This window comes from Scaptodrosophila lebanonensis, unplaced genomic scaffold (assembly GCF_003285725.1).
Source record: "Scaptodrosophila lebanonensis strain 11010-0011.00,11010-0021.00 unplaced genomic scaffold, SlebRS2 tig00001415-arrow-pilon, whole genome shotgun sequence".
In the NCBI taxonomy this organism is placed as follows: domain Eukaryota; kingdom Metazoa; phylum Arthropoda; class Insecta; order Diptera; family Drosophilidae; genus Scaptodrosophila; species Scaptodrosophila lebanonensis.
This window is the reverse complement of record NW_022060742.1, coordinates 3,976,437-3,989,089: the sequence shown is the minus strand read 5'-3', so window position 1 is coordinate 3,989,089 and position 12,653 is coordinate 3,976,437. Positions and strand designations below refer to the sequence as shown.

Genomic DNA, 12,653 nt, shown 5'->3' with positions numbered 1-12,653 from the left:
TACGCTCAGGTGACTCACGACTGCGACGACAGTGCGCTGAAGGGCGGCGTTGGCGTGCGGCGAGCGTTGACGCGGGGGTGTGGGGCATGTGTGTGTGATGGTGTCTCTGTGTGTGTGTGTGTGTGTGTGTGTGTGTGTGTGTGCTTTGTGCATGTGCTGTACATTATGGCTGACTGTAAATTGTAGTAGTTAGTCGTTGCGGCGAGCTACTAACAAAATGGGCTTCGTAATGGCTGACTGAGTTTAGAGCCAAGCGTTAAGCGAGGCTGCCACCACACCGACACACACACAAACACACACACACACACACACACACAAACACACACTCATGCACATACATATGTGCTTATGCATGTGTGTGAGTGCGAGTGTGTGAATGCGCGTTTTTAAGACAAACCATTTATATCCGGACCTGAGGCCTGTTTTGACTTTTCATTGAAACTTTTACGTCGTCGCCAACGTCGTCAACGTCGTTAAAATAATAAAAAAATAAAAAAAAAAACAAAAGCAATAACAACACTGTGTCCACTATGCAGCAAACGTCTTATATAGTATAGTATGTACATACAAACAAACATATGTACATACACAACCCTTGGCAAGTTAAAGCGCGCATGATGATATTAACGCATTAGGCACAAGGTACACAAACCCATTTGCCCATCTCCGCGAGAGTTGTGTTATGAAACAATAAACAAACATCAACAGCAGCGACAACAACAACAATGTATGCTTTCATACGTTAAAAAAGTGACAAAAGACAATACGAGTATAAACTTTAATTTCCATGTTTGTAGTTACAAGCAGACAAACTAACAAATAAACTCTTGACTGACTAACAGGTCAAGAAAGCTTAAAAGTTGCTTAAAAACAAAAGTAGCAACAACAATTACAGCAATAGCCCAACATACGACTATTATCGTGTTTGCTTACGGGCTTGACCTTACGGGCTGAACTCAATTTGTAAATACACAACCTATGTGTCTATGTAGAGGTGAGTGCATGGGGCAACTCGAAAGTTTTGATAATCTGCCAACAAGAGAGAGAGAGAGAGAGAGAGAGAGAGAGAGAGAGAGAGAGAGAGAGAGAGAGAGAGAGCTATCGTCCTTCGTATGAATGTTTCTTTGTTGAAATTCTGTATACAGTTATAGAGTATGTAAAACAGATGGATTTTAAATTTTGTATAGATCTGACAATTGATAGTTTCTTCGGGAAGGTTTACAGCAGTCAACAAAACTCAAAAGAAATAACTATTCTGTAAGCTAGTTATTTCTTTTGAGTTTTGTTTTAAAGAAAGAAAAAAACAATAAAGAAACCATTATAAAAGCTCTTCCAGTATTGAGGCTTTGTTCAAACGATCCAGACGTATTCATAGGCTTTTGTTTATAACCGCCTAATTTATCGCTAAATTGTTATATTATGCCTTCTGCCGATAAAAAAAAAAAGAACGCAGTAACAGCTCTTTAGGCTCCTATAACGTACAAGCTATCGACTAATAATCTTCACAATCTTCACGTTCTTCAGTTTCAATAAAAAGCATGCTTCGTTCAATTCAAGATATTAATATCATTTTCTAAATCCACACATAAATAATTAAACCCTTTTTTGCGTTTGTTAGTATATTCATTGCCTGTACAACAACTTTAAAGTCTACCCACGCTATTTAAATGTGCCTGTGTATTAGGTAATGGGAAACTGCAGCCCCGTATGGCAAAGACCTTCAGCCTTCACTGCGCTACCCGCCCCAAAACAGATGACCGGCCTCACACCCGCTGGCCCGCCCCTTGTATCTGCTACTTGTATCTGTCTGCCTTTCTGTGTCTGCCTAATGAATCGTGTAAGCCTGCCCGAAATATTAATTTAGCTACAAGTCGAAATCGAATGGCGAGCATTGCGACAGCGGCAAGACTATCGCCACCACCTGTCCACCCTTCACCTTCCCATGACAAACGTGGTTGCCGACGACGCTTGCATTCGCGCCAATGCGCATCGGTCATGGCTGAGGCTTTGACGTTGACGTTGGCTTTGGCTTTGGCTTTTGCTCAGTTCGGGGCTCCTATAAATATTAGAAAGTGTATATATAGGTTTATGTGTATATATGTACATCTATTTGGCACTGAGCACGCACGCTCGCGCTTCTGGGCGCTGTTTCGGCTTTGTTTGTGTCGCCAAGACAATGGAAAAACGCAACTAATGAACCAGCCCAGCACACGCCACAATCAACCGCAAGCTTCCAGGCCACGAATCACTCTCACTTGACTCTACTCTATGTCCATCATCCAGCACGATCTGCAGCATGAACAACATCATCATCTCCATCATTAACAACACCATCAGCAAAGGTTGTGTGTGTGTGTGTGTGTGTATCGCGATGGCGCGAGCGCATTCAATTAAAAGTGTAACTGAACAATAAAAGATAACACAGAAAGATGTAGATGGAGATGAGGCAAAAGCAGGGATGGCAAATTGTAGAAACCTACAAGCTTTTAAGATTCGTTCGTCTACTTGTTATCTAAAGAAGGTGGCCCCTCGGTTCGTCTGATAAATCTGACTGCGTCTTCAATTTTATTGAAAGTTCATCACTTCAACGAATAAACTGGCTTGTAAACATTTTCTCTTATATTTACATTTTCGATCAATTTTTTATATCGTTATTTATTATTTATGTAGCAAGATCGAAAACTCTTCAATCTAAAATTGTCTTTTAGTTTTATAATTTTTCTCGTCAGCAGTGTTTTTTGTATTGAATATATTTGAACGATTCCAGTGGATACTGTCCAAAAAATTTTTAATTGAAATAAGCAGAGGATTGTTTATGTTTTGTTTGAAATCTGCTGCTGCAATAACATTTATTTCGTGGAAAATTATCCGCACAGCATTTTTTTCCACATACTCGTATACTCTATATAATCATCTCTTGTTGTCAGAAATAGATTATGCTTTATATAATAAGTAGTTGCTATTTCATGAATGTAGTGTTACGAAAGGGCTAGATCGAAAGAAGCTGGAATAATACTTTGTATTGGATATGCAACAATCTTGTTTTTATTTCATTTATCACCATTATTAGAATATTTATGTATTAAATTGAATTAATGCATAGTTTACTTGAAAAGACATTTCAAGTGGTTACGTTTATAAATCGATTTAACATTAACCTTGGTCATTCAAGTATGTCCAACAGATTTATTGGACCTAATAAAGTTCATATGTGAAAATCTATTTTGGGTAAACTTGGAGTGTTAAAATCGATGTTTATTGTATTTTGTCGTCGTATTAGCAAGTGTTCCTAAGCTGGCAAGTGATTCTAAGCTGACAAAGTTAGCCCCTTTATGGCACGGTCATTAAAAACGGACATTAACGACATTTGTTTTTATCATGATTTCTTAATTTGAATCAATTTTAGTTACATATTTTATATTTTAGTTATATTACTAGATAATCAATCACGAAACATGAATAATATTAGGATTCTAACAAATTATGGCAATAATACTCATAGTGGGAGGAGCTACAAAAAACACTTTATATATATATTTTAGGTAAAAACATGTTAATTCACAATCATCTTTCACAACTGACTTCAAAATTGTTGTGCTTTGGTCAGTTTCTCAATTCAGTGGGAATACAACACAAAAGGGAAATGTAATGGTTCCCATCCCTGGCCTGAAGCAAAAGCCCAGAAACAACATCAAAAGCAACTACAACATCAACATCAACAACAACAACTGCGACTACGATCAAGCATCACTCAACAGCAAGCGTTTGTGGGCTGGCGGGCGCTTTGCTCATCATAATCATCATGCTTGCTGTTTGTTGTGTTGAAAAAATGGGCAACTTTTTTGTATTGCTGTTGAAAAATTATGTTAGTGGGAAATTGTTGTGGTTTCGTCTGCGGCGGCTGCTTCAATGTGCAGAGAGGTACAGAGACAGTCGCCGCTATATCGCTGTATCGCTACATCGCTCCGCCGCTGCCGCTGATGATGAGCGCCAACTTCACTTTCACTTGCACTTCGGCTGGTGGTCGCCGCGAACGTGGCGACTATGGGCATGAGCATCAGCATGAATGAGTGTCGGTGGCCGCTGGCCGCTGGCCAAGCTGTTTATGCTTCGGCCACTCCCCCTGCTCCACCACTACCCTCTCATTTTACTCCCCCCACAAGCTCTTTAGCTGGCGGCGCCTTCATCAATCAAAGCAACTGGCGCGGCGCGCACATCGCTTGCTGCTCATGTGGCACGATTTGTTGTTGGCTGGCTGGTTGGCATTGTTATTGTTTTGTTTCGGGAAAGTGCGCCCACAAGGGTTCTACATGCATACCTCGTTAGGCTCTAAATCACGTACCACATACGAGGCAGGCACAGCGCCCACAAGCTAAAAACATAAACGATACATATGTGTATGCATGTACATAAGATATGTGTATATAGATATAAACATATCATTAGCCAGCCGCGCATTTTTTCTTTGGCTTTCTCATCATCGATTTTCATGGCGCTGCAATTTTTTCTTGGAAAAATTCATGTTTACAAGCCATTAGCAGCTTATTACTTATGTTTTTCATTGGTCGCAATTCAATTTCTCAATTTGTGCGCCGTTTTGTTTATAAGCAGCCATTAACAATAACAGCAAAAACAACATCAACAACCGCAAAAATAACAAGTGCTGAAATTTGCGCCTCTCAGTTTATCTCATGGCCATATCTACTGCCATTGCTAAATCTTAACAATTTTGTTGAAAGTGGTCAGAAAAAAATGCGCCTTCATTTGGCCATTTGTGTGAGTAACTTCTCTTTTTGGCGCTCATCAGTGGATTGTGACAGAAGCTAATGAACTTAAAATGTTGCTGCTACTGTGCGTGGGCAGCGACAATCCCAATCCCTGGAGAGATGAACTTTAGTATCAGGGAAACAAACATAACGCAGGCCTTTTGTGGGGTTATTGTTGGTGATTTTAAAATAAAATCACGGCTGCGAAAGCTTTGATATGAGATATTTTATTGTTTTTTGAAATCTGGTTTCGGCTGAAACTGGTATGAATAGTGTTTTTATTTAAGTTATTTAATCGCAAACCTAGAATTAAACAAATGCTGCAAGCCCTACTGTAATTAATAATTGATTAAACAATTTTTTTGTTTGTTTTAGATATATATGTGGCTAAAAATCTTCAAGAATTGTGTTCTTAGTTTAGGTGCAACTGATAATGTAAGCTAGGCACTTCTGTAAACCAAACAGTTTATAACATTTTCGCTTCCATCTTCGGAAAATCGTTTAAGTGGGCTACGGTATATAAAACCAGCAACCAGGCTCACTCCAAACCAGGTTTTAGCCCTGATTTATAATTGTATATAACACATTTTTGCAATTCGGAAACGGCAACGGCAACGTACTCGTAGCTGCGATTCAATGCAAATTTTAGCTGGGCAAGTGACTTTGTCGGTTGCACGCTCTGCCGCTGTTACAACAACAACAACAACTATAGCGTCGGTGCAACAAACTGCGTCAATTGTACAATTGTCGAATTGGGCAACCAGAAAATAGCGAGGAAGCAACAAGCAAGCAAAAAAAAACAAAAACACCGATGGAAAAGCCAAAGTTGGTTCTGCATATCATTGTCGAGTGCGACGGAGCGACCGACTCACTATCTGGCTAGCTCCAAGAAATTTGGCACACAACTAGGACAACAACAACAACAACAGCTGCAGCTAGAACAAGTACAACATACAACAACATTTTACTATGTGTACAACAAACTGGTCTGCCGGCAAACGGCGCTGTACTTCCACTTTTGTTCCGCCCTGCCACCGCCATCGTACCGCGCACACATGACGTCAGCCGGTTAGAAACATTGCGCTTAACTGGTTTCCATTTTAATTTAGATGCTTTCTTGATATTCGGGCGAGTTGGTTTGTCGCTAATTTTTTTGTATTTCTCCTTCCTTCGTGAATTTATTCACCATTTGCGTAGGCCTACAAACCCAGAAGCCTACAAATGCCAGGCTGAAGAGGAACCAGAAATTTAGTTTTTATCTTTATTGACAGAGAGGCAAGGAGGCAGGAAAGTGTACTGTATCTTCAACTCTTCGGTTGGGGATGTCTTGATGCTTCAGTTTATGCATCAGACTGGACGATCATTGTTATATCTTGCACCCAAAGGGTTGAAAGGATAAGTAGGTTATTAGTATATATAGATAAAGTTGTTGGAACATTTTAAGCAGACGACGTCCTACTGTCCATCTGACTATATATATTACCGCCAGGTTCTCGGAAAAAATAAGAGCTAGAATTTCCAAACATGCTACTCGTATTCTTGTCATCACAAAGTAGCACCATTTTTTGTTTATGACACGAACCCGACAAAAATATATGCAATATACAAGTAAAAAGTATGCCAGTAAATGTATATGAATTTCAATAGCATTCGATTCTTGATGAATATAAATATTTGTGTAGTTTCAATGAACACAAAACTAATGTGCGTTGTGAGCTCAAGAATTCAAATAATGTTGTTAAAGAATTGACTTTCTTTTGTAATCATATTTCAGTAATTCAATTCGATTCGCTTCCAAGCAAGTATCAATCAATCACCTACCTACGAATTCCGGATGTATTCATGAAAGTGTACATATTATATTGATTTTAAAACCATACAATTTTCTTTCGCATTATTATTAAATGCATGAATTGAAATATAATATTTGTGACGCACACATTGGCATCTCAAGTAAAGTTGAAGCATCAATGGATATCTATAGTAAAGCAATCTTTTCCGCAGTTTGCGCACTTTACTAGTGTTAAAAAGTTCTTAATAAATGGAAATCCGATCATTTACGAATTCCCAAATGTTTTTAGTCAAGCAACTTCTAAGCAGTCGCTGTATTTAATGGGTTATGCAATCCGCGTTTTTAAAAGGCATGCAAAGCATTTTGGCTGAAATGAAATGGTTTTACTTTGGGTCACGTGGCGCTTGTTGTTGGGCTGCTGTGAATTTATGTAATTTGAATTTTTTTAAAAAGCTCTCAACGATAATAAAAGCAAGTGCGCCCGTAAAGCTGGAATGAGCAGCTGCTGCCCCAGCTACGAGTCTAAATTACACGCTATAACTACAAAGTACAAAAGTAAAACGCCAGTTATATTGCCAAGTCGTGGATCAAATTCCGTTGCCAGTTAAGTGATAGCTGCTTCGCTGGCATAGGGCTATATCTTATGAGACACCTTACTATATGTATCGACTTACTAGCTGCAATTTGAATTCTTCGGAGTAGCAAATAGTTTAACTATCACAACTAGATTAGGCAATAAAGCAGCTGCCACATACTATGTGCACAAATATTTGCAAAATAAGTACACATAATCACATGTTTATCTCGGAATTTTTATGCGCATATCTGCGTGGGCGTAGAGCTGTGCCAACCAATATGTATGTATACATGTATGTAATAGACGTTTGTGTTGGTGTGTACATAGTTGGCTTATTTGAAATGTCAGAGTTCAAGGTTCGTTTGAGCAAAAACATACACTTGGAGAAGACAGCAAACAAACAAAAAAGAACAAACAAAAATAGAATTTGCTCAGAGAAAAGCGTAGCATACTTTTGCGAGCAACTTGAAAAGCAAATGCGAAGCACAGTTTTAGTGGCATTCGAAAAAGAAGACCAAAACGAAACGTTAGGAATTTGGATTTTATTTTAGCATACTTTTGGGTGCTCCAATGGTTTGAAATTTATATTATTAAGTAACTACTACTTACAAGGACAAATTTTCAAAAATCAAAAACACTATTTTTACTATTATTGAAGTTTATACACAATGTGAAAATATTACAAGCATACACACACATAATTTTATCAAATATTTGTTATGGCCCTTATAAGCCATTTTCTACGTTTTTAATAAATTGAATGCAGATATTAACCACTATGTATATTTTTGATGTAAAAACAGTGTATTTGGGAATAAAGCAGTACAAAAATATAGTTCGGATTTTACCGAGCTCAAATAAGTAATTACCTCTATAACAGGTATATAAGAATCCATCCCTTCGTTCCTAAGCCACCCCCATTTTTCTAGTTACTAACATTAAACATTAAAACTTTAAACTTTTAAATATAAAGATTGATCTGAGAAGAACGTCTGAAGAAACTGCTAATTTTATATCACCATTTCATTACATCTTGCAGCTCGATTTCGTTATAGGGTAAATTTCATGAAATTTGTTGTGCTCACAGAATTTCCAACTTTAATAACCATAAGAACGACTTGGGAGTGAGATTAAGTCAGTGGATGGGCATTCATAAAGCCCATCAGGAGAGCACTTAGCAGTATCTTTAATGCATGGCCAATGTTACAACAAAGTGAACATTCCCCCTTCAGAGCAGGGCATACAAATTGAACAACGTTGCGTGGGCGAACGATGGGACGAGGTTGTGCTCGGTCGCAGTTGCCTTTGTTATCAAAGGCATATGTGAGTGTTCAGTGTGGGCGTGGGAGTGCCACAGCTATTTAAAGTAAAAAAAAAGCAGCAACCAAAAAATATATTGATTTTTTGCATAGATTCGAAACAACAATTCCCAGAACCGCTGACGCTTGCGAAGGGTTTGCTGGATGCTGTCAGTCAGATTGCGTCATGCGCGTCCTCGACAGCCGCAGCAGCGACAACAAAAACAATAGTCCTTGAACTCTTCCCATTAAGCCGGCTGGGCTATGGTCGTCACTTGAAAGGCATTGGGCGGAGGAAGCCACAGAAATGCAGTGAAAATACTCAAGAAGGATATGGGAAACTTACCAGTAGATCTCGTTGGAGGTAATCATATTGGTGGTTTTGTAGTATGTGGCGGCGGTGTAGCTACTCATCATAGAGAATGGCAAGAATGGCGTCTCTAACGGTATGCATATATATGTATGTATATATATATATATATATATGTATGTATGTAGATTTTCAGGGTGTGCTAAGGCAGACGGGTTCCCCTCTCTTTCTCGCAATGAAGAAGAACTGTCCAAACGGAAACGGAATCGTTGATGTTGCTGTTGCTGTTGTTGTGTTTGTTGCTTTGGAACTATGTAGGCTTGGACGGTTTGTCAATAGTTTGGCATGTAAAAATCAATACGACGACACTGGCGAATTTCACTTTGGAGCTATGTTAATGGCAGCATTATAATTTCTGCTGTACGGCGGGTTCTATTTATGCACAATATGAGTATGGATTTAATGAAAAAATCTCGCACAGACACACACGCAGAAAGACACTCACAGTTGTGTTAATAACGGTAACTGCGCGCGGGTGACACTGTCAAGGGGGTTGACAGCAGACAACCGAATACATACACAGGCCGCGGCGGGGGCGGGTGGGCCAGAGGCAGACGAACGGCCCCCTCCTACAATTCGATACCTTTTCCTATTTCTGCTATTAGGCACAAATCGCCGGGTGGAAAATTGGCAAAATAAACGTTTTTTTTTTTTTTGTGGAACGTTCAGGCAGAACCTTTGGCTATAGTTTTATTTTATATATGCATTTCTTCGATTATATATTTCACTAGAGACTACAGCTATAGCTAGAGGCAGCTACATATATGAAAAATGTTTCTACGCGGAAAAGCGTCTGCGAAAACCTAACGTCGGCTAACTGTATTATGAGACTGACTGACTGTGGCTGCCGTTACTAAAGGCGTCAACTGAGCCGTAGCCTGCCTCCTGCCGGAGACACAAAACCGAGAGCAATAGAGAGAGAGAGAGAGAGAGAGAGCAAACAAGGGAGAGAGCGCGTGCCAAATCCGATTGACAGATGTGCGTGCGGGTTGTTTTTGTAAGTCTCGGATTGCCATTTTTTTCCATTATACTCCAAAAAGGTGGTTGATGGCCTGCAATTTTGCGTTGCAGTCAATGCAAGTTGAGGCCGCTCTGTTATTTCAAGAGCACTCTCAGATACGAATGTTATTACGATAGTATAGCTCCTAATCAGTTACATTGAGTTGATAATCAGTTAAATGAAATTTTGCTATGACTAAATAGATTTATAGCGCATATAAACGCTTAATGTCGTTTAAGGGCTATTAACAAACATTTCGTTTTAGTGAGAAAGAGCGAATGTTCATATGTTAGGCTAGGGGTAAGTGAGTGAGCGCGAGAGAGAGAGGGAGAGTACAACAACAACTGTGCTGCAACTTGGGGTTGAAGGAAATTACTATGGAGTACTATAAAATTCAAAATACATATGTTTATAAATAACGCTGTATGCTGGATTTCTTTAAGAAGGTAAGACAATGGCTGAAGGTTTTTGCGCCCTTGCCAGAACTTAAATAAATTTGCTACCCTTGTAGAGAGAGCGAGAGAGAGAGAGAGAAAGAGAGGGTGATGAAGAGCGAACAAGTCTGGCGTAACTCAGCTGCAGTGGAGCATTGCCAGCAATAAATGCATCAAATACACTGTGAACAATTTTGAGCCTGACACCATTTGATGGCGTCCCAGCTCCCATCTCACAGCTCCTAAGCCCCATTCTCAGCCGTGCATTAAGCCACATTCACATCAATGCTAATGCCAAGCAACATCATTGCATGCTCAGCAGCTTGCCCCAGAGCCAAAGCAAATGTCGAGACATGAAAACCTAGAAAAGTGATAGCGTTAGCACTTACAAACATTCCCAACCCCATAACAACTCCGACACATCTTCAACTCCAACTCCAATACTCCGTCTGTGCGTGTTCGAGTGCACGACCGGGGCTCTGGCACTTTCCATGCCAAGCAGCCCTGCCCTGCCCTGTCCTGCCCTACAATGACATGCCCTGCGCTTGCAATGCACTCACCCACCCATCCAGGCGAGCAACAACAGCGAAGACTTGCTCGCTAGCCACTTAAAGAGGTTAGCCAGACAGCGAGGCTAAAGCTCGACTTCAATTCTTGTGCGCGCATTTCAAATACGCTCAGCGATAAATATTTAATAATGACAACAACAATGGGTGAATGCACAAAAGAGGCGTTGGGTGGCGGGTAATTGCCAACTGCTGCTCCAACAACAGTTGAGTTCCCGGCCCAACGGCAAGCAAAAACAAAAAAATAGTAATAAAAGACTATTCGTGTATTTTATTGTGTGAACGAAGAAGTTCAAACGCTGCATAAAATTCTCATGCATTAATATTTGAAGGAAAATAGATTGTAGTTGTTGCTGCAATGATTGTTGTTGGCTGAGCCCGAGCAAGTGCACGAGTCCGTATTCATGTATGTATGTATGTATGTATCGGTGGTGCACGCCCAGTGCATTATGAAAAGCGCCATGAAAATGGGTCACACGCATTCTTTTTTTTTCTTTTCTTTTAGCCAGTGCAATGGCTCCTCGGACGAGCTGCAATAAGCAAACAAAATGTTGAACTAAATAAAAGTGATGGCCCCCAACAGGCTGCTGGCTGCAAACATATTTATACAAAAACGACACAACAACAATAGTTAAGAAGTGTAAACAAAAGCGCAGCCAAGAACAAAACCACAAACCACAACCACAACAACCGCAGCTAAAAATCAACACAGGAACGCTGAGCTGCCTCAACAGTGCCTACGAGTCCAAAAATGGACTTCCAGCATCGCGTCTCAACTCACAAATTGGAGTGAACAGTGGAGCAGTCTCTGTGACAACTTCGAGTAGGCAAATGTTTTATGACAAGACAGGGAGGCTGCTAGTTATTCAGTTAGGCCTCTGGCTATAATAGTGACGAGATGAATAAGGCGCAGAGGCAACAAAAGAATTTCCTTTGCTGACACACAGTACAAGTAGAACTAACAGCAAGAAAAGATAACAAGTTATTAACGGGGCGTGCATTATGATAATCATAATGACGATAATGTCGCTGTTGATAATGATGGAAAGTAGCTGCAAGTAAATATACACACATACATACACATACATATGTGTGTACCCTCAAGCACAGTAATGATTGTTCAAGTGATCAACGTAATAGATTGTGTGGTTAGCCCAAGTAGAGATAGCCAATTAATGATAGTACCCCATCGACTAGTGGCCATCAGACACAGATACTATAGAATGAGAGACTCCCCGACACTTTTGTAGGTAAAAGTATCTTAACTGTAGGACCAGTATTACAAAACTGTTAATACTGTTTTGGATTTCTCTTTTATTGAGCAAAAGTAAAGTAGGTTTGGGAGATCCACTACCGAGACTGTGCTCCACCTAAACTTAATTAATAGCCCATTGGTATGTCATAAATATAAGTTTGAAGCATTGATTAATTGTATTCTGAATATATTTGTATTAAAAATGTACACCGTTTTTTTAGAGTTTAAACCCCTAGGCTTACCAAAATAAAAAGTTACTCATCTTGTGACCCTGAATGACAAAAATGGCATTTTCAAATAAATATATCATTCTCGAAAATCAAACTTCGAGCGCTAAAGATTAAAATATAAATATTCACAAATAAAAGTATCAAATGTTGCCTATTTAAGAAAATTGTCCACTGACTAAATTATTCAATGTATTATTTTGCATGCCTTTTAAATAAAAATGTTCCAAAACGGAGAAGAAGTATTACATGCGAAAGCTTGCAAAATATTTCAAAGAGAAAGAAAGCGCAGTTTTAGGCTTTATGTTTCGTGTGCGACTTTTCAGGGCTGAAATAAGGTGAGGGATATCGAATTCATAAATTATATA

At 39.5% G+C, this 12,653-nt stretch overlaps 1 protein-coding gene across 2 annotated transcripts in view; it reads right to left on the bottom strand.

Annotated features, from left to right (window-relative positions):
- The window catches only part of LOC115633115 (IQ motif and SEC7 domain-containing protein 1), a 56,031-nt gene that overhangs the window by 21,207 nt on the left and 22,171 nt on the right, over nucleotides 1-12,653 (bottom strand). The window contains exon 1 of one of the 2 annotated variants that reach the window (XM_030530505.1): nucleotides 8,780-9,457. The exons of the other annotated variant lie outside the window; for it this stretch is intronic. Coding sequence (XP_030386365.1) covers nucleotides 8,780-8,850 — 71 coding nt within the window. The 5' untranslated portion in view covers nucleotides 8,851-9,457. Of the gene's footprint in view, nucleotides 1-8,779; nucleotides 9,458-12,653 lie in introns of those variants that run through there. 2 annotated transcript variants of the gene reach the window in all.